Source organism: Erythrolamprus reginae, chromosome 12 (genome assembly GCF_031021105.1).
Source record: "Erythrolamprus reginae isolate rEryReg1 chromosome 12, rEryReg1.hap1, whole genome shotgun sequence".
In the NCBI taxonomy this organism is placed as follows: domain Eukaryota; kingdom Metazoa; phylum Chordata; class Lepidosauria; order Squamata; family Dipsadidae; genus Erythrolamprus; species Erythrolamprus reginae.
Genome location: NC_091961.1, coordinates 3,766,265 through 3,791,151, shown reverse-complemented (window position 1 = coordinate 3,791,151; position 24,887 = coordinate 3,766,265). Strand labels below are relative to the sequence as shown.

The 24,887-nt window shown below is 42.8% G+C and overlaps 1 protein-coding gene across 1 annotated transcript in view; it reads left to right on the top strand.

Moving 5' to 3' along the window:
- CNNM4 (cyclin and CBS domain divalent metal cation transport mediator 4) overlaps positions 1 to 23,703 on the top strand; it is a 55,301-nt gene extending 31,598 nt beyond the window's left edge. The window contains exons 2-8 of the mRNA XM_070765189.1: positions 9,659 to 9,802; positions 10,785 to 10,922; positions 12,646 to 12,815; positions 16,279 to 16,375; positions 19,303 to 19,368; positions 20,703 to 20,890; positions 22,121 to 23,703. Of these exons, the coding sequence (XP_070621290.1) occupies positions 9,659 to 9,802; positions 10,785 to 10,922; positions 12,646 to 12,815; positions 16,279 to 16,375; positions 19,303 to 19,368; positions 20,703 to 20,890; positions 22,121 to 22,327 (1,010 nt within the window). The 3' untranslated portion in view covers positions 22,328 to 23,703. The remainder of the gene's footprint in view (positions 1 to 9,658; positions 9,803 to 10,784; positions 10,923 to 12,645; positions 12,816 to 16,278; positions 16,376 to 19,302; positions 19,369 to 20,702; positions 20,891 to 22,120) is intronic.
- Positions 23,704 to 24,887: the final 1,184 nt, after the last annotated feature.

The following is a 24,887-nucleotide window of genomic DNA, read 5'->3' as shown; positions in this document are numbered from 1 at the left end:
AACCAATCATACATACAGACATACCATGCATAAAATTGTAAAGGCCTAGGGGGAAGTGTATCTCAGTTCCCCCATGCCTGGCGGCAGAGGTGGGTTTTAAGCAGCTTTCGAAAGGCAAGGGGGGTGGGGGCAATTCTAATCTCTGGGGGGAGTTGGTTCCATCTAGTCTGCCCTTATACTATTTCCTGTATTTTATCTTAGGGTGGATCTATATTTATCCCAGGCATGCTTAAATTCAGTTCCTGTGGATTTACCAACCACGTCTGCTGGCAGTTTGTTCCAAGCATCTACTACTATTTCAGTAAAATAATATTTTAGAAACATAGAAGATTGATGGCAGAAAAAGATCTCATGGTCCATCTAGTCTGCCCTGATACTATTTCCTGTATTTTATCTTAGGATGGATCTATGTTTATCCCAGGCATGTTTAAATTCATTTACTGTGGATTGACCAATCCCGTCTGCTGGAAGTTTGTTCCAAGGATCTACTACTCTTTCAGTAAAATTTCTCACTTTACTTCTAATCTTTCCCCCAACTAACCTCAGATTGCGCCCCCTTGTTCTTGAGTTCATTTTCCTATTAAAAACACTTTGCCCCCGAACCTTATTTAAACCTTTAGCGTATTTAAATGTTTAAATTCAGTGACTGTGGATTTATCCATTTTTTCTATCCCATGCATGATTTTATACACTTCAATCAAGTCACCCCTTAAACGCCGTCTTTCAAGGCTGAAGAGACCAAGGTGTTGCAACCTGGTTTCATAAGGGAGGGGCTCCATTTCCTTGATCATTCTTGTTGCCCTTTTTTGCACCTTTTCCAGTTCCATTCTATCCTTCTTGAGGTGTGGTGACCAGAACTGGACACAGGACTACAAGTGTGGTCTCACCATCAATTAGTACAGAGGCAAAACAACACTGACCGACTTATTTTCGATTCCCTTCCTAATCATGCCAAGCATGGAATTTGCTTTTTTTTTACTGCTGCTGTGCACTGGGTTGACATCTTCATTGAGCTGTCCACCAAAACCCCAAGATCCCTTTCTTGGGTTGTCTCAGAAAGTTTGGTCCCCATCACTGGGGTTCTTTGGGGTTCTTTGGGGTATAATTGGGGTTCTTTGCCCTAATGTGCATCACTTTGCACTTGTTTAAGTTAAAATGCATTTGCCACTTAGTTGCCCACTCACTCAATTTTGAGAGATCCTTCTGGAGCTCCCAACAATCAGTTTCACTTTTCACTACCCAGAACAATTTAGTGTCGTCAGCAAACTTTGCTACCTCACTATTTACTTCTATATCCAGATCATTTATGAATAAATTAAATTAATAAATGGTTAGGTCCCAGAGAGTGGGTCTTCTCCGGGTCCCATTGAAACAATGTCGTCTGGCAGGACCCAGGGGAAGGGCCTTATCTGTGGTAGCCTTGACCCTCTGGAATCAACTCCCCCTGGAAATTAGAACTGCCCCCACCCTCCTCGCCTTTCGCAAACTCCTTAAAACCTACCTCTGCCATCAGGCATGGGGAAATTGATTCCCCCAGGCCGTTCCCGTTTCATGTATGGTTTTTGTCTGGGATGTATGACTGTTTTTATATTAAGGGTTTTAAATTGCTTTTTAAGTATTGGATTTGTACTGTGTTTTTTGTTGTGAGCCGCTCCGAGTCTCCGGAGAGGGGCGGCATACAAATCTAATAAATAAATAAATTTAAAAAGTAAAGGTCCCAAAACTGAAACTTGGGAGTACACCACTTCTCACTTCTTTCCATCCAGAGAATTGTCCATTTATCCTTATTTCCAGATTGATTCCCAGTTCCTTCATTCTCTTTTCATAGACCCTCTTCATTTTTTAAAGCTCCATGCTTGGTCTTTTACCTACATATTAGTTGGCTTGATTCTTTCTTTAAAGTTTTGTGCCCGTAACCGCAGACGGTATTCAAGGTGGGGTTCTACCAGCGCAGAATAAAGTGAACCAATTACTTTCCATGATCCGGAAATTATAACCTCTGTGAGTGTTATTGTCTTTTTTTGAAACTACTGTACATCATGACTCATATTTGGTTTGCAATCAACGATTATAATAATACTTCTTTTGACAGGCGCTGTTTCCCCAAACCACATATTTCCTCCTCTTTTCCTAAGTGATGAAATTTTTAACTAAGCCCTCCAAGATCCAAATTAGCAGCTTTCTGAGGTTGCTTCTTTGTGTGTGTGTGTGTGTGTGTGAAAGAGAGGGAGGGAGGGAGGAATGAACCTTCCCTGAAAGAAGCGATTGTGCACACCTGACCATGGGACACATCTTGCAAAATGTTTCTCAGCTTGCGGAAAGTTGAATGTGATGAACATCTGACATTTTGGGAAGACACAATCCTGCCTGTTTGAAGAGTTTATCATGTGGATTATTAGTGTTGGGCCGAAGTCATCGGTTGAGTTGGAGACTTTGGCATGCCACATAATAGAATGTAGAATTGTACACTGCTCAAAAAAAAATAAGGGGAACACTCAAAGAACACATCCTAGATCTGAATGAATGAAATATTCTCATTGACTATTTCATTTGCACAACTATTCCATTTGCACAACAGCAGGTGAAATTGATTGTTAATCAGTGTTCATTTATTTAGAAACATAGAAATCTGACGGCAGAAAAAGACCTCATGGTCCGTCTAGTCTGCCCTTATACTATTTTCTCTATTTTATCTTAGGATGGATATATGTTTATCCCAGGCATGTTTAAATTCAGTTACTGTGGATTTATCTACCACGTCTGCTGGAAGTTTGTTCCAAGGATCTACTCCTCTTTCAGTCAAATAATATTTTCTCACGTTGCTTTTGATCTTTCCCCCAACTAACTTCAAATTGTGTCCCCTTGTTCTTGTGTTCACTTTCCTATTAAAAACACTTCCCTCCTGGACCTTATTTAACCCTTTAATATATTTAAATGTTTCGATCATGTCCCCCCTTTTCCTTCTGTCCTCCAGACTATACAGATGGAGTTCATGAAGGCTATTTGGAACACTGACATATTGTTCAATAGTCTCATGGATTGCTAACCTAACTGTGCTGGCTGTAGGCCACTCAATTCAACCAACAATTTCCTATTAGGTTAAAAAGAAAGATAGAAATATTTGAATATATCCATCCTAAGATAAAATACAGAAAATAGTATAAGGGCAGACTAGATGGACCATGAGGTCTTTTTCTGCCGTCAGACTTCTATGTTTCTATGTTTCTATGAATGCAACCAAAATGGTCTTGTTGACGAGGCTTTATAGCTTATAGTTATAGTTTATTAGATTTGTATGCTACCCCTCTCCCAAGACTCGGGGCGGCTCACAACATAATAGTGGTACAATACATTACAAATCTAAATCTAAATCTGAAGTTAGTTGGGGGAAAGATCAAAAGCAACGTGAGAAAATATTATTTCACTGAAAGAGTAGTAGATCCTTGGAACAAACGTACAGCAGACGTGGTTCGTAAATCCACAGTAACTGAATTTAAACATGCCTGGGATAAACATATATCCATTGTAAGATAAAATACAGGAAATAGTATAAGGGCAGACTAGATGGACCTTGCCGTCAGTCTTCTATGTTTCTATGTTTCTAATAGTAAAAGTTAAAATCAGTTTAAAAACATTACTACCTATTAAAATCCCTAACTGTACAATCATACACATTCAACCTAATCCATCATACAGTGAGGCCGAAAACATAATAAAATGGGGGAGAAGGTGGTAATTATCCCCACGCCTGGCAACAAAGATGGGTCTTCAGCATTTTACGGAAGGCGAGGAGGGTGGGGGCTATTCGAACCTCTGGAGGGAGCTGATTCCAGAGGGCCGGGGCCGCCACAGAGAAGGCTCTTCCCCTGGGTCCCGCCAGCTGACATTGTTTGGTCGACGGGACCCAGAGAAGACCCACTCTGTGGGACCTAACCGGTTGCTGGGATTCGTGCGGCAGAAGGCGGTCCCGGAGATATTCTGGTCCAATGCCATGTAGGGCTTTATAGGTCATAACAAACACTTCGATGCTCCCTAAGGGTCCGGCCACATATAACGCACACCCTGCCTCCCAAACTAGGCCAAGTGACATGTATCATATTCGAGAAAGCTGAATTAGCAAGAGGAAAGTAATTGTATCTACACTCTCCTTGAATTGAAACCAGATTTACCTATGAGTCAGCATGCTTAGCACATGGCCACAGTGTTATGTCAAGTTATTTTTGTTCACTTAATGTGTGCGCATGTGTTTTTTTCATGTTGCACATCACTCTCGGGTGCATTATTCAAGTAAATTTCAGGATTGCAGAATATCCAGGCATTCATAGAAACATAGAAACATAGAAGTCTGACGGCAGAAAAAGACCTCGTGGTCCATCTAGTCTGCCCTTATACTATTTTCTCTATTTTATCTTAGGATGGATATATGTTTATCCCAGGCATGTTTAAATTCAGTGACTGTGGATTTATCTACCACGTCTGCTGGAAGTTTGTTCCAAGGATCTACTACTCTTTCAGTAAAATAATATTTTCTCATGTTGCTTTTGATCTTTCCCCCAACTAACTTCAGATTGTGTCCCCTTGTTCTCGGGTTCACTTTCCTATTAAAAACACTTCCCTCCTGAACCTTATTTAACCCTTTAACATATTTAAATGTTTCGATCATGTCCCCCCTTTTCCTTCTGTCCTCCAGACTATACAGATTGAGTTCATGAAGTCTTTCCTGATAAGTTTTATGCTTAAGACCTTCCACCATTCTTGTAGCCCGTCTTTGGTCCCGTTCAGTTTTGTCAATATCGTATTGTAGGTGAGGTCTCCAGAACTGAACACAGTATTATTCCAAATGGGGTCTCACCAGCGCTCTATATAGCGGGATCATAATCTCCCTCTTCCTGCTTGTTATACCTCTAGCTATGCAGCCAAGCATCCTACTTGCTTTCCCTACCACCTGACCGCACTGTTCACCCATTTTGAGACTGTCAGAAATCACTCCCCCTAAATCCTTCTCTTCTGAAGTTTTTGCTAACACAGAACTGCCAATGCAATACTCAGATTGAGGATTCCTTTTCCCCAAGTGCATTATTTTACATTTGGAAACATTAAACTGCAGTTTTCATTGCTTTGACCATTTATCTAGTAAAGAAGAGCAACAAAGAGGACTAGGGGACTGGAGGCTCCCTTATCCAGGTGAGCTCCAGCAATGCTCCACTCCCCAAACCGTCAGAAAAACAAAACCTATAGGCCAATATGCTTTGTTGTCAAATGTTGATCGCTTGCGACAGGCACAAGGGAAGAACGTTGAACGGCAATTGCCAAACACCAATTTTCACCATCCTTTTTGTTTGTTTTTTTGGGTCGGCCTGGTCATGCGTCATGCGCGTGCTCCTCCCAGGGAAGTTCTTTTAAAGAATTGTTTTGGGTGACCTTTGGTTTACAATGAAAGAAATCTTGTTTTTTCCGCTTTCTGGTTTAATGGGGAGGGTTTTTACAGATTAACCAAGTTGGAAGGGACCTGGAAGGTCATCTAGTCCAACCCCCCCTACCTGCCCGAGCAGGAAACCCTACACCATTTCTGACAGATGTCAGTCTAACTCTCCTTAAAAGCCTCCAGTGATGAAGCTCCCACAATTTCTGAAGGCAACGTCTATTCCATGGGTTGATTGTTTTCACTGTCAGAAAATTTCTCCTTATTTCCAGGTTGAATCTCTCCTTGGTCAGTTTCCTTCCATCGTTCCTTGTTTGATCTTCAGGTGCTTTGGAAAATAGCTTGACTCCCTCCTCTCTGTGACAGCCCCTCAATGTCGCTTGGCGGGACCCAGGAGAAAAGCCTTCTCTGTGGCGGCCCCGGCCCTCTGGAACCAACTTCCCCCCAGAGATTAGAATTGCCCCCACCCTCCTTGCCTTTCGTAAGCTTCTTAAAACCCACCTCTACTGCCAGGCATGGGGGAACTGAGATACTCTTTCCCCCTAGGCCTTTACCAACTACGTCTGCTGGAAGTTTGTTCCAAGCATCTACTACTCTTTCAGTAAAATTATAATTTCTCACGTTGCTTCTGATCTTTCCCCAAACTCACCTCAGATTGTGTCCCCTTGTTCTTGTGTTCACTTTCCTATTAAAAACACTTCCCTCCTGAACCTTATTTAACCCTTTCACATATTTAAATGTTTCGATCATGTCCCCCCTTTCCCTTCTGTCCTCCAGACTTATGGGTGGGTATGCTAAAGTCTGTGGCTCAGCTTGAAAATGGAAAACTGGCCAGTTGTGTTTGGTCAATGAGCCACGGCCAATCCCCAATGTTGGGACCCACCACAGTTGGATACTCTGGAGGAGATGTTCTGGCAACCTAGGCTGTGGTCCCAGATTTCAGATTATCCCCCCACCATCTAGTAGCTGTTCTCATGGGAGCAGCCTAGCATTGATGGAGAGCATGGATGAAAATATTATTTTACTGAAAGAGTAGTAGATCCTTGGAACAAACTTCCAGCAGGCGTGGTAGATAAATCCACAGTCACTGAATTTAAACACGCCTGGGATAGACATCCATCCATCCTAAGATAAAATACAGAAAATAGTATAAGGGCAGACTAGATGGACCATGAGGTCATTTTCTGCCGTCAGACTTCTATGTTTCTATGTTAAATAAGATTCAGGAAGGAAGTGTTTTTAATAGGAAAGTAAACACTAGAACAAGGGGGCACTATCTGAGGTTAGTTGGGGGAAAGATCAAAAGCAACATGAGAAAATATTATTTTACTGAAAGAGTAGTAGAGGCTTGGAACAAACTTCCAGCAGACGTAGTTGGTAAATCCACAGTAACTGAATTGAAACATGCCTGGGATAAACATATATCCGCCCTAAGATAAAATACAGGAAATATGTTTATGTTTATTTAGATTTGTATGCCGCCCCTCTCCGCAGACTAGATGGACCAGGAGGTCTTTTTCTGCTGTCAATCTTCTATGTTTCTATGAGTAATTCAAGCGCCCCTTTTTTTGACTTATAAAAAAAAACCCCTCAACACTGTCAACCACTGAAGAAGTTCCTGGCCGAACCTGGGAGGTCTGGTCCCACCCACGACGTGAAAAACCAGGAATGGTGGTGGGGATTTTGCTCCCTAATTGCGACTTGCTGAGATCCCTAATTGCCTTTTCTCTCTCTCTCTAATTCTATAATAGCATGAATTATACAAAGTGATCCCCCATCGTGTTGCCGGAATCTCCCGGAGTGGGGGCATCATCGTACAACGGAGCCTAGTTGTGTGTGTCTTTTATTTTTATTTTTTTAAAGGATGTATTTATGTGGGAATTTTCTCCCTGCCTTGCCCTGCTCTCAAATTTCTTGTGGTTTTTTTTCTCTGCTGAAATTCCCACACACACACACAATCCAGTTCTCTCCTTTCAAAATCATTTGTCGGAGGGGGGTCCTTGCTACTCTCTTGTGTCGAGCTGGTGATAAATTAACTGCTTGCCACACTATCTCTAGAAGGTCTGTTGGGAACTTGGGAAGGGAAATTTTCATAAGGGAACATAAGAACCTAAGAAGAGCCCTGCTGAATCGGGCCGAAGCCCATTGAGTCCAGCATTCTGTGTCATACAGTGGCCCCCCAATTGTCCCTGGGGTTCTTGAGCAAAAAGAGAAGGCAAGACCCTCCCTTTCCCTTGACCCCCAACAAATGGTACCCAAGGGAATCCTGCCTGCCTCAACCAACATAGAGGCGACACATGGACATCCGTTTCAATAACCACTGATACACTTGGCATCCATGAATCTGTCTAATCCTGCCTTGAAGCGATCAAGGCTGACATCTGTCACGACCCCTTCTGCAAGTGAATTCCATCAACCAAGGACCCTCTGGGTGAAGAAATATTTCCCTTGATTTGTCCTCACTTTCTTAACTATGAGCTTTAGGGAGGGCCCCTTTGTCCTGGTATTGTGTGATAGAGAAAAGAATTTTTCTCTATCCACCTTTTCTATCCCATGCATGATTTTATACACTTCGATCAAGTCACCCCTTCAACGCCGTCTTTCAAAGCTGAAGAGACCAAGGTTTCATAAGGGAGGGGCTCCATTTCCTTGATCATTCTTGTTGCCCTTTTTTGCACCTTTTCCAGTTCCATTATATCCTCCTTGAGGTGTGGTGACCAGAACTGTACACAGGACTCCAAGTGAGGTCTCACCATTGATTTGTACAGAGGCAAAACAACACTTATCGACTTATTTTCAATTCCCTTCCTAATCATGCCAAGCATGGAATTTGCTTTTTTTTAACTGCTGCTGTGCACTGGGTTGACCTCTTCATTGAGCTGTCCACCAAAACCCCAAGATCCCTTTCTTGGGTTGTCTCAGAAAGTTTGGTCCCCGTCAGTTGGTAGGTATAATTGGGGTTCTTTGCCCCGATGTGCATAATGTTGCACTTCTTTAGGTTAAATGAACAGATGCAGCCACAAAGCACTCTTTTGAGAGGGGTTCAAGGCCATCCTATGCCCACCCACCTGAGCGGAAGCGGAAGGAGAGGACTGGCCACGCTGGCACAATCTGAGTGGGCGATTTGACACGTTTGTGGGTGCGGGACAAGGAATGTGAACTTTCAACTATGTAGGTGCCCGAATGGCTCCGGCAGTAAATTGCAACTTGGAGGAGTACTTTGACTCGGACTCTTAATTTAGTTTGGGTGCTACCTGGAACCTTAAAAACACTCTGAGCTTGCTTGTTTTCTTGCAGATGTTTCATGACCCAAACTAGGTCGCTTCATGAGCACTGATGATGATTTCCCAAACTAGCTAATATAGTAGTAGATGTTTGGAACAAACTTCCCGCAGACGATGGTTGGTAAATCCACAGGAATTGAATTTAAACATGCCTGGGATAAACATAGATCCATCCTAAGATAAAATACAGGAAATAGTATCAGGGCAGACTGGATGGACCAGGAAGTCTTTTTCTGCCGTCAATCTTCAATGTTTCTAGGTATAACAAGCAGGAAGAGGGAGATTATGATCCCGCTATATAGAGTGCTGGCGAGACCACATTTGGAATAATACTGTGTTCAGTTCGGAGACCTCACCTACAAAAAGATATTGACAAAATTGAACGGGTCCAAAGACGGGCTACAAGAATGGTGGAAGGTCTTAAGCATAAAACATACCAGGAAAGACTTCATGAACTCAACCTGTATAGTCTGGAGGACAGAAGGAAAAGGGGGGACATGATCGAAACATTTAAATATGTTAAAGGGTTAAATAAGGTTCAGGAGGGAAGTGTTTTTAATAGGAAAGTGAACACAAGAACAAGGGGACACAATCTGAGGTTAGTTGGGGGAAAGATCAAAAGCAACATGAGAAAATATTATTTTACTGAAAGAGTAGTAGATCCTTGGAACAAACTTCCAGCAGACGTGGTAGATAAATCCACAGTCACTGAATGTAAACATGCCTGGGATAAACATAGATCCATCCTAAGATAAAATACAGGAAATAGTATAAGGGCAGACTAGATGGACCATGAGCCCATTTTTTGCAGTCAATCTCCAATGTTTCTATGTTTCTAACTACTCAGCACCTGCTAGCTGGATTTTGAGCATGGACCCAGCTTGTCGACTCGTGACTCTTGCTACAATGTGGTTGTCACCAGTATATATCTCTCTCTTTCTCTCTCCCACAGGTAAATCACACCTGGCTATTGTCCAGAAGGTGAACAATGAAGGTGAAGGGGACCCTTTCTACGAAGTGTTGGGATTGGTAACGTTGGAAGACGTCATTGAGGAGATAATCAAATCAGAGATCCTGGACGAATCGGATATGTACAGTTGAGTTTGTACATTTTTTAAGTGGTAACCTTACTTACCTTTCAAAAAAAATGGATGTCTTATTATATGCTAGCCATGCACGGCCACACATTGCTGTGGCTCAGTTTGGTTCAATGGAAAAGAAAGAAATGAGAAAACACATGTTTCTGTCTTCCACTCGGCTAGGGACCCTTTCAAGATCCGATCTTTTCCCATACTTAGCTAACTCCATATAAACAGACTATTCTAAATACAGTGGCGCCTCTACTTACGAACTTAATTCCTTCCGTGACCAGGTTCTTAAGTAGAAAAGTTTGTAAGAAGATTTTTCCCATGGGAATCAATGTAAAAGCAAATAATGGGTGCGATTGGGGAAACCACAGAGAGGGTGGAGGCCTTGTTTCCTCCCAGGAGATTCCTAGAGAGGCCCCATGGAGGCTTCTTCCTGCCTTTTCCGGCCCTGTTTCCTCCCAGGAGATTCCTAGAGAAGCCCCATGGAGGCTTCTCCCTGCCTTTTCAGGCCCTGTTTCCTCCCAAGAGATTCCTACAGAGGCCCCATGGAGGCTTCTCCCCAGCTTTTCCGGCCCTGTTTCCTCCCAGGAGATTCCTAGAGAAGCCCCACGGAGGCTTCTCCCCACCTATTCAGGCCCTGTTTCCTCCCAGGAGATTCCTAGAGAGGCCCCACAGAGGCTTCTCCCTGCCTTGTTCGGTTACAGTTTCGGAGGCTCGGGTTTGTAAGTGGAAAATGGTTCTTGAGAAGAGGGCAAAGAAATCTTGAACACCCGGTTCTTATCTAGAAATGTTCGTAAGTAGAGGCGTTCTTAGGTAGAGGAACCACTGTACTTTAAGTTTGAATTCTACCTGGCACCTTGACCATTGATGAATGTATGTTCACACATCACACTAAATGGCAACGTTAAATCGAATGGGTTCGGCTGAGCAGCTTAATTGCCAACATTGTGGTGTCTTTAACGATTTGTTCCTCGCTTGTTGTCACCGCAGCCGACAACCGCACCAAGAAGCGTGTGAGCCACAAGAAGGACAAGAAAGACTTCTCCGCCTTCAAAGACAACGACAAGGAGTCCAACATGAAGATCTCCCCTCAGCTGCTTCTGGCTGCTCATCGGTTTCTCTCTACGGGTAAGAGACCTCGGAGGGGGGGGGGACGAGCGAGGGGGGATTTTGAGAATAGACGTTTTCATCCCTTAGCGCAAAGAAAGGACTTTTCTTCTTATCTCCTCCTTTCCACTGTTTCCACCGGGAGGTGGAAACGGAGTCCTTGACTTACAACACTTCATAACGTGGGGCAAAACTTGCTTAATAAATGATTCGCCTAGCAACAGAAATTGTGGGCTCCTTTGTGATCATGAGAATCCCTCTTCCTTTTTTTCTCTCTGCACCCCTGGAAGAAAGTTGAGTTGAAGGCTACAGTGCAAAAGCAGAATGGGACAGCTCACTATGGCCAGCTCTCCATTGCCAATTCACAATGGCCAACTCTCCATGGTCAACTTGCCATGGCCAACTCCATGATCAGCTTGCCATGGCCAACTCTCCATGGTCAACTCATGGCCAGTTCTCCATTGCCAATTCATCTTGACCAACTCTCCATGGTCAACTTGCCATGGCCAACTCCATGATCAGCTTGCCATGGCCAACTGTCCATGTCAACTCATGGCCAACTCTCCATTGCCAATTCACCATGGCCAACTCTCCATGGTCAACTCATGGCCAACTCTCCATTGCCAATTCACCATGGCCAACTCTCCATGGTCAACTTGCCACAGCCAACTCTCCGCAGTCAACATGCCATGGCCAACTTGTTGCAGGACAAATTCAACTATTCAAGAATTGCTCTATTCATAGAATCACTAAAGAAATGATGTCCAAAAGAGGGGACGAAATGAAATGTGAATGACAAAAATCAACATTTTTAAACTATTTTAAATAGTTAAATTTTAAATAGTTAAATTTTAAATAGTTTTTAAAAAGCCATTTTAATTTTTGTCATCCACATTTCATTTGGTCCGTCCTTGGACATCCTTTCTTCAATGATTCTATTCCACTCTTTGGTTCAATGTTAGGGTATCTTTTGTCCTGCGGTCAGCTGGCCATGGCCAAATTGCTGTAGCAAACCCCCACAAAGCCCCCAAACCAGCCTCGCCACAGCCCAGCACATTAAGAGTATCCTGACCAAGCAGTTTCTTTCTCCACTATGAAAGGAGCCCCAAATGGCCGGGTCAATGGGAATTGTAGTCCTGCCACAAAGTTCAGCTAAGGCTACTTCCTTCTCTCATCCCACGGCCAGGCAAGAGCCACTGACCGCAATTCGGCCCCGGCAGATTCCAGAGACTAATATGAAACTCGCACACCAGATCGTCCCCCTCCTTCTCCCACCCCCTCCCCGATGTCCCCGTCGTCTCACAAGGAAATTACAGGGGTCTACGGACTCGGCAAAGCAAGCCTCCATTATCCTGTCTGCTGCGGCTTTAGCTTTGATTGGGAGTTTCCTTCAGGCTTGTTTATTTGTCTCGGACCCTGCATCCTCACCCCACATGGGCAATTACCGTATTTTTCCGAGTATAAGATGCACCGGAGTATAAGACGCATCAAGATTAATATATTATTCCATAAAATACCAGTGTGGCAGAATACCTTTTACAAACGTGTATACTATTTACAACCATGTGCACTTTTTACAAACTTCAAAATTGACAGCTTTAAGAACTTGTGGACTTCAACTCCCAGAATTCCTCCTCCAGTCATGATGGCTCAGGAATTCTGGGAGTTGAAGTCCACAAGTGGCACCCCCTCAAATCCGAGAGCACTTCTATCAACCCTCTGTTCTTTTATCCCCCATCCCCAGAGGTGACCCAGTTCACGCCTGCTTTCATGTCGGAAAAGATCCTGTTGCGCCTTCTCAAGCACCGCGACGTCATCAACGAAATGAAGTTTGACGAGGAGAACAAGAAATCCCCCCGGCACTTCCTCTTCATCCGGAACAAGCCGGCCGATTTCTTCATTCTCATCCTGCAGGTAACGGGGCTGCTCCAGATTCAACCCGAAAAGGAGGAAGATGAATCTATAAGGGGAGGGGGAGGGGGGGGAGGGGGCCTTACGGGTCTGTTGAGCCGAGTGGCGTCACTGTCAATTCGCTCTGGTCCACTCTCAATTTGCCCTAGGGCCCGCAGGGGGGCATATCTCTGTCTGTCTGTCTGTCTGTCTGTCTGTCTGTCTGTCTGTCTGTCTGTCTGTCTGTCTATCTATCTATCTACCATCTACCATCTATCTATCTATCTATCTTTCTATCTTTCTATCTATCTTTCTATCTATCTATCTATCTATCTATCGATTTCTCTATTCTCTCTCTATTCTCTCTATCTCTCTCTCAATCTATTATCTATCTATTATCTCTCTCTCTCTATTATCTCTCTATTATCTACCTACCTACCTACCTACCTACCTATCTATATCTATCTATATCTATCTATCTATCTATCTATCTATCTATCATCTATATATCTATTTCTCTCTCTCTATTCTCTCTCTCTCTCTCTATCTATCTATCTATTATCTCTCTCTCTCTATTATCTCTCTATTATCTATCTATCTATCTATCTACCTACCTACCTACCTATCTATCTATTATCTATCTATCTATCTATCCATCCATCCATCCATCCATACATACATACATACACACACACACACACACACACACACACACACACACACATGCGCCACTCACTCCAAACAGACTGTGAGCATTTAACTATCGGAATAAATACAACAATAAAAACAGTTAAAATCTAATAATAAAAATCAATAATTACAATAATATAGAAACATAGAAGATTGACGGCAGAAAAAGACCTCCTGGTCCATCTTGTCTGCCCTATACTATTTCCTGTATTTTATCTTAGGATGGAGATATGTTTATCCCAGGCATGTTTAAATTCAGTGACTGTAGATTTACCAACCACGTCTGCTGGAAGTTTGTTCCAAGCATCTCCTACTCTTTCAGTCAAATAATATTTTCTCACGTTGCTTTTGATCTTTCCCCCAACTAACCTCAGATTATGCCCCCTTGTTCTTGTGTTCACTTTCCTATTAAAAACACTTCCCTCCTGAACCTGATTTAACCCTTGAACATATTTAAGTGTTTCGGTCATGTCTCCCCTTTTCCTTCTGTCCTCCAGACTATACACATGGAGTTCATGAAGTCTTTCCTGATATGTTTTATGCTGAAGACTTTCCACCATTTAAAAAACATACATACTTGCAATCAGCCTAATTCCAGGCCTGCCAGAAAAGCCATGTCTTAATGGCTTTCCAGAAGAATGATAGGGTGGAGATAATGTGGATCTCTGGTTCCAAATGGTTGGGGCCGCCACAGAGAAGGCTCTTCCACGAGGTCCCGCCAGCTGGCATTGTTTGGCGGACGGGACCTGGAGAAGGCTAAATGTGTGGGCCCTTACTGGCCGCAGCGAGGTAGGAGGCAATCCCGTAAATAGTCTGACCCTGAGCCATTTAGGGCTTTAAAGGTGATAACCAACACCTTGAATTGCGTTCGAAGACCGACTGGCAACCAATGCAGTGCGTGTATAGTTGGAGTAATACGGGCGTACCTTGGTACACCCCTTATTGCACATGCTGCTACCTTCTGCACCAACTGAAGTCTCCTAACGCTCCTCAAGGGTATCCCCTTGTAGAGCGCATTGCAGTAGTCAAGACGGGAGGTGATGAGGACGTGAGTGACTGGCTGGAGGATTCTGGGAATTGAAGTCCACAAGCCTTAAAGTGGCCAAGTTTGAAGACTTCTGTCCTGCAGGGATGAAATCATGTTACTCGCACGATCCCTGCGATGGTATAACCTTCATTCGCTCGATGAAGAAACCAGGTTATTTGCGTAAATTCACATTATGCAATTCGACTCGTTTGCGCAATAAGGAGGCTGCATTAATATACACCCACACAAACATGGGTGTGATGTGTGGGACGTCATCGTGGTGTATGCCAAATGACCCTGTGTAGGCCTGGGTTTATAACTAGGGTGGAAGGATTATGGTCAAATCCGGGCCTGTCCTTAGAATTCATTTACAAACCGTGGAATCTCATAGCAGCTTTGAGCCTGGAAAATACGAGCAGAATTCGTCCTCCTTGGCGGAGTTCCTATGAGAAAAAGCAGGAGCTTTTAAAGAGCTTTAATTGTTACATCTAAATGATGATAATTGCTTGAGAATGCCCACCCAGCCCCTTCGGTCTTCTCCTCAATCGACACAATACAGTTTTTCTGAATAATGCTGGCGGGTTGGATTCAGCTCAGAGGAACCTCTGTGATATTGTAAAACAGATTTTTCGAATTTTTCAGACCACAGAACCTGTTTGAACCACTGTAGTAATAAAATGCTGGTTTATCTTGTTTGATATACACTGATAGCAATATGCACCAAGACAAGATTCCTTGTGTCCAATCATAATTGGCCAATAAAATATTCCATTCCATTCCACTCCCTTATTCTATTCTATTCTATTCTATTCCATATTCTATTCCATATTCTACTCTACTCCACTCCACTCCATTTTATATTCTGTTCTGTTCTATTTTCAATTCTGTTCTATTCCATTCCATTCCACTCCACTCCACTCCACTTATTCTATTCTACTCTATTCTACTCCACTCCACATATTCTATTCTATTCCACTCCGCATATTCTTATCTTAATCTGGATTGAAGCTCCTACATTTGGAATTCTGTTTTGTTTTAAAAACTTCAATTTATTTATTTATTTATTTATTTATTTATTCATCGGATTTGTATGCCGCCCCTCTCCGCAGACTCGGGGCGGCTCACAGCAATAATGATACAATTTAACAAATCTAATATTTAATTAATTTATAAAACCCCAATTTAGAAACCAATCATACATACTAGCATACCATACATAAATTTTATAAGCCTAGGGGGAGGGAAAATGTCAATTCCCCCATGCCTGACGACAGAGGTGGGTTTTAAGGAGCTTACGAAAGGCTAGGAGGGTGGGGGCAACTCTGATATCTGGGGGGAGTTGGTTCCAAAGGGTCGGGGCCGCCACAGAGAAGGCTCTTACCCTGGGTCCCGCCAAACGACATTGTTTAGTTGACGGGACCCGGAGAAGGCCAACTCTGTGGGACCTAACTGGTCGCTGGGATTCGTGCGGCAGAAGGCGGTCCCGGAGATATTCTGGTCCGGTGCTTACTCCTTATAAAGATTGCAATGCTTGGAAATGAGGACCATTTTCCAAAAAAGTGCCTACCCGACACTTCTTCATTTTTATTCTGCAAAGCAAGGTCCCGATTCAGATCAAATACCCTTAGAATACAAAAGGAGAGAAATACAAACCCATATCTATTTCCATCAAATAATAAACTTCATCCGCTTCTGATGAAAGCTGCAGATGTGAGCTGCTAAACTGGTGATGATTTACCCCTTAACTTTATTTTTGCTTTTCTCTGTCAGGGCAAAGTGGAGGTAGAAGCCGGGAAGGAGAACATGAAGTTTGAGACGGGTCCGTTTTCTTATTACGGAGTGATGGCTTTGAGTCCTGCTGTCACAAGTAAGTCCCCCATATCAGAGCTTGCATTTGCAGAAACTACTTACTTACTTACTTACTTACTTACTTATTGGATTTGTATGCCGCCCCTCTCCGCAGACTCGGGGCGGCTAACAACAGTAATAAAACAGTATATAACAATAATCCAATACTAAAAACAGTTAAAAAACCATTATTATAAAAACCAATCATACATACAGACATACCATGCATAAAATTTTAAAGGCCTAGGGGGGAAAGAGTATCTCAGTTCCCCCATGCCTGGCGGCAGAGGTGGGTTTTAAGGAGCTTACGAAAGGCAAGGAGGGTGGGGGCAATTCTAATCTCTGGGGGGAGTTGGTTACAGAGGCCCGGACCGCCACAGAGAAGGCTCTTCCCCTGGGTCCCACCAAGCGACATTGTTTAGTTGACGGGACCCGGAGAAGACCCTCTTTGTGGGACCTAACTGGTCGCTGGGATTCGTGCAGCAAAAGGCGGTCCCTGAGATAATCTGGTCCGGTGCCATGAAGGGCTTTCTTTATAGGTCATAACCAACACTTTGAATTGTGACCGAAAACTGATCGGCAAACAATGCAGACTGCGGAGTGTTGGTGTAACATGGGCATATTTGGGAAAGCCCATGATTGCTCTCGCAGCTACATTTACTTCTTTATACTACTACTGCTGTCAATACTGTACATACAATAAACTAGTATCTTACTAGTACCTTGCTACGACTATCTTGGTTCAATAACTCACAGGAACCAACTTTTACAGTGTTACAGCAACAGCACACAGCTAACAGCGAACAGACAGAGAGAGAAAGAGCAGGGAGCTCTTGCCTAGTTAAATACTTTTCATATAATTGCTAGGTTGCTGCATGCTCAACTGCCTCTGAATGGCTCAGCATTCTTACCTGAGGCCTATTTTCTGCATTACGATATTACCTGGGGATTTTTAATTCCTGACACCCCACTTCACTTTGGCTGCATTTGTGGAGCGAGGGGGCCAACAGGAGGCACCGAAAAATGCCAGATGGCAGAGGGGGCCTCCGGGTTTTATTCATGGACTCGTGTTATATATTCAGTGTTTTGAATAAGCGCTGGTGACGTTACCTAGCTGGGTAGCGAAACGTCTGCAGGCAAACAATTAAGGTCAAAGAGGAGCAAAGGAGCCCAAAATTCAGGATTTTACAACCCGACTCACGACCACAATTGAGCCCAACATTCGTTAAGTGAGGTTTTTGGCCTATTTCACGACTTTTCTCATTGCCGGATTCGATCCTCGAATGAGGGCGATACACTCTCCTTGGTTTGAGTTTATCTGAACAAGCTTTTTAATGCAATGGGAGGAAAAAAAACCATGCAGGACCAAGAAAGCCGTCCTAAGGGAAATTTCTCCCTCTCCTCCCGAGCTGCCAATGTCAGTTTTTGACAAGAGTTGATTCTTCAGATTTCAGCAATATTTTATGTTAGGTGTCTGCCCTCTAGTGGCCAATATTCAGCCTTACAGCTTCTTCTGCAGAACAGTTAGCATTCAATATTGCATTCTTCTAACAGGAAGGAGGGAGGGAGGAGAGAAAAGGAGAAAGAAGAAGGAAGGAAGGAAGGAAGGAAGGAAGGAAGGAAGGAAGGAAGGAAGGAAGGAAGGAAGGAAGGAAGGAAGGAAGGAAGGATTGTTGTGAGACGCCCCGAGTCTATGGAGAGGGGCGGCATACAAATCTAATAAATAATAATAAAATAATAATAGAAGGAAGGAAGGAAGGAAGGAAGGAAGGAAGGAAGGAAGGAAGGAAGGAAGGAAGGAAGGAAGGAAGGAAGGAAGGAAGGAAGGAAGGAATGTTGTGAGACGCCCCGAGTCTATGGAGAGGGGCGGCATACAAATCTAATAAATAATAATAAAATAATAATAGAAGGAAGGAAGGAAGGAAGGAAGGAAGGAAGGAAGGAAGGAAGGAAGGAAGGAAGGAATGTTGTGAGACGCCCCGAGTCTATGGAGAGGGGCGGCATACAAATCTAAAAAATAATAATAAAATAATAATAAAAGGAAGGAAGGAAGGAAATTCCACATTGGAATTCATCATATACGGCTCCAGCATGCAAAATGCATTCCAATCTCACAGACAAAAACTATAAAGTTACAATTCTTTCTAAAAGAACATCTTCTTTAAACATCTTCTTATCTCTGGGTCAGGTTCACGCTACTTAAAAATAGTTTTATCATGCAATATACAGACTCACTCCTCCGGAGAAAACGGCAAACACATCCATCTTGTTTCTAGCACTTTGCAGAAAAGCATTCATCTCTTCCGTTCAATCACGGATGTGATGTAATTAATTAATTTACACACTCTGAATTAGCATATTAAAACCTCTTCCCCCCAAATTCGTCTTTTCTTTTCTCTGACTTCCTGAATTATTCGCTTAACCAAGGACTCCCTTCTACACCCCTGTTATCTGAAGAAGTATTACTACGCATACTTTTGTCAGATAGCTCTTCTATTTCATTTTCACCATCACTAGCCTCCTCCACCTTTCTTAAATCAGGGTAATTAACAGCTTCTACATCGTCTTCGGAATCTGACATTTCCAAAGGCTGGCAGGGAACACTCACAACAACAACAACCTCCTATTGTGAACCACGATGACACTTCCTTAACCACCATGGCTTTCACTTTATGACTTCCGTGTTCGATTTACCACATTCACCAAATGACCACCGGCGGGTTGGGGGGGGAGAAAGACATAAAATCACACGCGGTCATACATTGACCTGCTTAAAACAATTTGGCTCAACTTAACAACTGTAATTCTGAGCTCAGTGACGGTTGTAAGTTGTCATTCCAGGCACGGCAGCGTTATTGTTGATTTCTGTTCTCCTTTTGTGCCTCTTCTCTTTTCTCTGGTTCCATCCTCACCTCATCCTTCTCCTCCGTTCTGTCTGCAACGTAGCACCGCCAGACCGATCTCAGCACCAGTCCATTATATCGAAAGGATCCTTGCATTCCAAGCTCTCAGGTAAAAAAAAATAAATGCATTTGATGCTTTGGTTTGGGTGAGTGCCAACCAGGTGGGGGTTGTTTGTTTGTTTACTTATTTATTTACTTATTTATCTGTTTACTTGCTTATTTACTTATTTACCTATTTATTTATTTACCTATGTATTTGTTTATTTACCTATTTACTTATTTACCTATTATTTATCTATTTGTTTACTTATTATTTACATATTTATTTATTTACCTATTTACTTATTTACCTATTTACTTATTTACCTATTCACCTATTTATTTATTTATTTATTTACTTATTTACCTATTCACCTATTTATCTATTTATTTATTTATTTATTTATTCACCTATTTACCTATTTATTTATTTACCTTTTTATTTTTTTATTTTTTTATTTACTTATTTACCTATTCACCTATTTATCTATTTATTTATTTACTTATTCACCTATTTACTTATTTACCTTTTTATTTTTTATTTATTAACTTATTTACATATTTACTTATTTACCTATTTACCTATTTACCTAATTACTTATTTACCTATTCACCTATTTATCTATTTACTTATTTACCTATTTATTTACTTGTTTACTTATTTACTTATTTATTTCAATTTCTAGGCCTCCATCCTCTGGAGACTTAGGGCGGTTTAAAACATAAGTAAATACATAAAAAGCTCGCCAGAAATTGGTAGCGTCTTTGGCGCTACCGGTGCACTCTCGGAGACCAGTGTGAGCGAGTGCATCTCCGGCGCATGTCCTTTAGCGGGAGATTTGGCTTCTGTGCATACGCTGCAAGCAAAATCTCACTTGAGGATGTTCGCATGTGAGAGATTTCACTGATTTTTGACAACTTCTTTGCTTCCGCGCATACGCAGAAGCAAAAAAATGTCAAAAATAGATAAACTTTTGCGCGCGCAAGTGTCCTCATGTGAGATTTCACTTGTGGTGCATGTGCAGGAGCCTACCACGTGGGGTGCATGTACATGCATCAGGGATGCGCAGCTGCATGTACATCTTGATTTTCGCTACTACACTCTAGTGTGGCCCGTACAGGGTGCAACCCACTATTGATGCCAACCAATCTTGGTCGTAAGCCACTCCCACCCAGTCACATGACCTTTAAGCCACCCCAGTCACGTGATTGTCAAGCCATTCCCACTTGGTCACATGGCCGGCAAGCCACTCCTCCCTTGTCACATGAACACCAAGTCACACCCACAAAATAAGCAACGCCCGCAGTGTGGCAGTAAAAACCTTGGCGGCCCATCAATTTAACAAACAAACAAATGTAATTTGACAGAACCTGATTCCTGGATCGATTTTTCTCTCTGTCTAGTTTCAGAAATACGTTCTCCATCTCATATGAGCAACCTGAATCGCTCGGCGTCTCTTTGCTACCATGAGCGCACCGAGTCCATCTCTTCCAATGTCAGTGGCAGCAACAACCAGCTTAACGCCATTGTGACTTCCCAGAACGTGTCAGACTTCAGTGTTCGGGCTCTTACGGATCTCCTGTATGTCAAGGTGAGCATTAGGCTTAAGCCTCCCCAAGAGTTAAAAAGAAAACGGATTCTCGGTTTTATGCATTCGAATACCGTAAAAGCGGATTTGTTTAAAAACAGAAAAAACTGGCTTTTTGGGCAAATGACTTTTCTTTTAACAGCTGGTTTCTTTTATCCCTTTCACAGGGTGTCCAGCAAACCTGGGAAATCAGGGAATTATCAGGGAAATTGGCGGCTCGGGAAAATATCAGGGAATTAGTGAAAAAAACAAAATAAATCGGGGGAGAAACAAACTGTATTAAAACGTTTAAAAGTCAGGGAAAAATCATGTAAAAAAGTCGGATCGCACTGATTTGCAGAATCAAGCAAAAATAAGCATTTGGACTGGGGGGGGGAGAGTCATAATTGAGTCATTAAATAAGGCATCACGTGACCAAGGCTTCCTGCTTTCCTTGCCTGTGTCCCCATTGACCTCGCTGGTGAAAAAAAGCCACCTGGGAAGGTCACAAATTGGACCTTCCTGGAATACTGCACTTGGAATACAGTATTCCACTGGGAATACTACATTCAGTTTTGGTCGCCACGATGTAAAAAGGATGTTGCAGGGTGTCCAGCAAACTTGGAAAATCAGGGAATTATCAGGGAAATCGGCAGTTCAGAAAATATCAGGGAATTCATGAACAAAATGGAATAGATTGGGGGGAAAACAAACTGTATTAAAATGTTTAAAAGTCAGGGAAAAATCATGTAAAAACAAACAAACAACGGATTGGGCTGCCTGGCAGAGTCCAGTAAAAATGAGCATTACTGTGGCATTGATACTGCTATTGATATTTCTCCACGGCTTAGCCGTTTGGTTTGATGTCATCTACAACTGTGCCTTAACTAGATTGTAAGTTACAGAGAAATGTCTGGGATATATCAGAGAATTTCAAAATGCTTTCCCCCCGGACACCCTGCTTCTAACTCTGTTAATAGAAACATAGAAGACCTCATGGGCCATCTAGTCTGCCCTTATACTATTTCCTGTATTTTATCTTAGGATCTATGTTTATCCCAGGCATGTTCAAATCCAGTTAATGTAGATTTACCAACCATGTCTGCTGGAAGTTTGTTCCAAGTATCTACTCCTCTTTCAGTAAAAAAATATTTTCTCACGTTGCTTCTGATCTTTCCCCCCAATCTGTAATGAATAGTCATTATTGTTATTTCAGTCGTTCTGCTTCATTCTCTCTCTCTCTTTGCCTGGCAGATCACGCGCCTCCAGTACCAAAATGGCCTCATGGCCTCCCGTCTGGAGAGCTGTCCCCAATCCCCTGACGGGAGCCCCCCCAAACCGGACCCCTCCTCGCCCGAAAAGGGGGGCACCCTCTCGAGCAACGAGATGATCGGCCTCTTGAACGAAAAGAACTGCCAGCATCAAAAGACGAACCACAACCCTTCCGATAACGTGGTCTGACCCCGGTGTGGGGGCGATTCGGCCCCAGTCCCAGCTGGCCTTTTTTTATCTTTTTTCCAAAGACGCGAAGAGTGCCTGCGGAAGATTCCGATCGTGCGCCATCTTATCAACCTCAGGGTAGTCCGCTCCCACCTTCGTTCTCCGGTATCGCTTCCGGCTCGCCTGCCCTGTGTGGTTTGGAACTAAAAATGGAAGCCAAGCAGCCTGCCAGCTTTGGAGAGCGATAGTCCAGCCACCTATTTGAAGGTGACAGGCCCCATCCTGGATCACCCGGTCTGCATCAAAACGAGCGGGATTAGCAAGGCGGGCAGCTTCCTCCTTCTCGGTGCTGTTTTTTTTTTAACTCAACAGAGAGGAAGGCGAGTCTCGGCGCAGCCAGGGGCACCTTGAAAGAGCAGCCTATTTTTTCTTTCCGGCGTGCCCAGTTGTGGTTTGTGCCTGCAGGAAAGGACCTCCTTCCGAAGCGGAGTGCGGCTACGAAAGATGGCACAGGGGAGACGCAGGCTGATGGAGAGGCCTCTCTTGATAAGACAGACTTCGTGTTTTCCCATCTCAGGGAGTTGTTATTTGGGATTATCTATTTCCAACTACCCGCCCCTCTTTATAATCAAGCCACTGGGGTATTTGAGAGCAGGGATCTGTTGCCTGAACAAAGGGGAAACCAGCCAAGATTTTCCATGAATCTGCTACTTTCTCCTTTTGTTTCGTTCCAGCTTTTTGGCTCCTGCTTCAAGGGACTCGAACCAAATCAAGGCATCGGATACGTTAACACTAGGGAGACAATCTGAAATTTGCATTCGGTCGTATTGTAGATCAATGCTTCCTGAAGGCGTTTTATTCTTTTTAAAGGTTCTGCACATAGAAAACTTAACACGGCGAGATAAATGTCGGACGTATTTTATTTCTACTTTCAGGGAGTTAAGTTTGGGTTAATCATTCTCATTTTTTTCCCCCTCCAAAACTTGGGGAAGATTTAGACGAAAACCCGCCGCTTGCTGTCTCCAGAGGTACTGTTCGTTTTTGCCAACTAGAAACGGGGCTATAGTTATATATAGTCGGTCTCTGATTTCCGGTTTAAAAGGTACCACGCGCGTTTGCGCGAGTTTCTGGCGCAGTCGAAGTTGTGGGATCAGGTTTGCGGCATCTGGGGGCTTTGCAAATCAAAGCGAAATTAAAAATTGGAACATGGGAATAATTACAGCTGAAAAATAGGGACTGCCGTTCCAGATAGAGACGCTTGGATCATCTTTTTTTGGAGAGGATTCAAACACGTGGCTATAATTGTAGTAATCAATTCCATTTTGTTTGTATATATATATATATATTTTTTCAACGTCCTCTATTGCGGACCACCAGTAAATCATGTTTTATTGGGATATAGGCATTTATTTGATGATGACATTATCCAAAGATAATGTGATCCTGTTTTCCTGCAGCTTTTTTTAACAATTGTTTTGCCACCGGTTGGAATCGGAATAGAAGCTCAGGGGGGTTCGTTTCCAGTGGCCAAATATAATAATAATAATAATAATAATAATAATAATAATAATAATAATAATAATTTATTAGATTTGTATGCCGCCCCTCTCCGCAGACTCGTGCAATTATATCATGCAATTATACATGGATATAAAACAATGACGACCTAGATTGGCGAGCAATTTGGGGAACAATTCAGAAAACAGCTTTTTGTTGAAGAAGACGGTGCAGTCAGTGGATTCAAAGCAAATAGGCAAAATTGGCCAGTTTTTGTTTAAGGATGTGTTCATTGGACACAGGGGTTGCGTCTGAAATATCAGCATTGTTGCCGTCCCCATCTTGTTGGTGTGAAGCCTGAGGCCTTCGACGGGTGCTGCAAATTTGAAAAACAGATGTTGAATTGGCGAGTCAGCTCTTCGAGGTCATTTGAATGTACGTGTGTTCCATCCCTCCCCCCTTGAAGTCAGCCGCCATTCATAAATATCTCTTCAGATTTGCAAACCCGTCTCAGAAAACGGGAATTGTTTGTGTCTTGTTGAACGTCTCCATCCCTGTGTCTCTGTCGTCTTTAAAAATTCTTGTGCTTCCTTTTTCAAAAGACAACCTTGCTTTTTATTTTTTGGTTTCAAATTTTTTAAAATTCCATCCCACCCTCCCTTATCGTCAAGGCCTTGGGCACAATGACAGCCTCTATCCCCGGGGTGGGTACGATTAACTTTCCCTAGCGGTTCTGATTGCGACGGAAATCACGGCGCACAAAAGACCTGGAAATGACCCTCTGTACATGCACAGAAGCCTTTGCGCATCCACAAAAGTTTTTTTTTGCAAACTCTGATGACCAGAGGACCAGTTCGAACGCTTGGACCGCCAGTCATTGCTGACAGTTTGACTAGGCATGGTATACAGTAATCCCTTGCTACTTTGCGGTTCATCTTTTGCGGATTCTACTTCACGGGTTTTCAAAGGGGGCTTAAACCCATTAAAATCTAATAAATAATAATAATAATAATAATAATAATAATAATAATAATAATAATAAATTAAATCCATTGAAATTTTTAAATCCATTAAAAATTCCTAA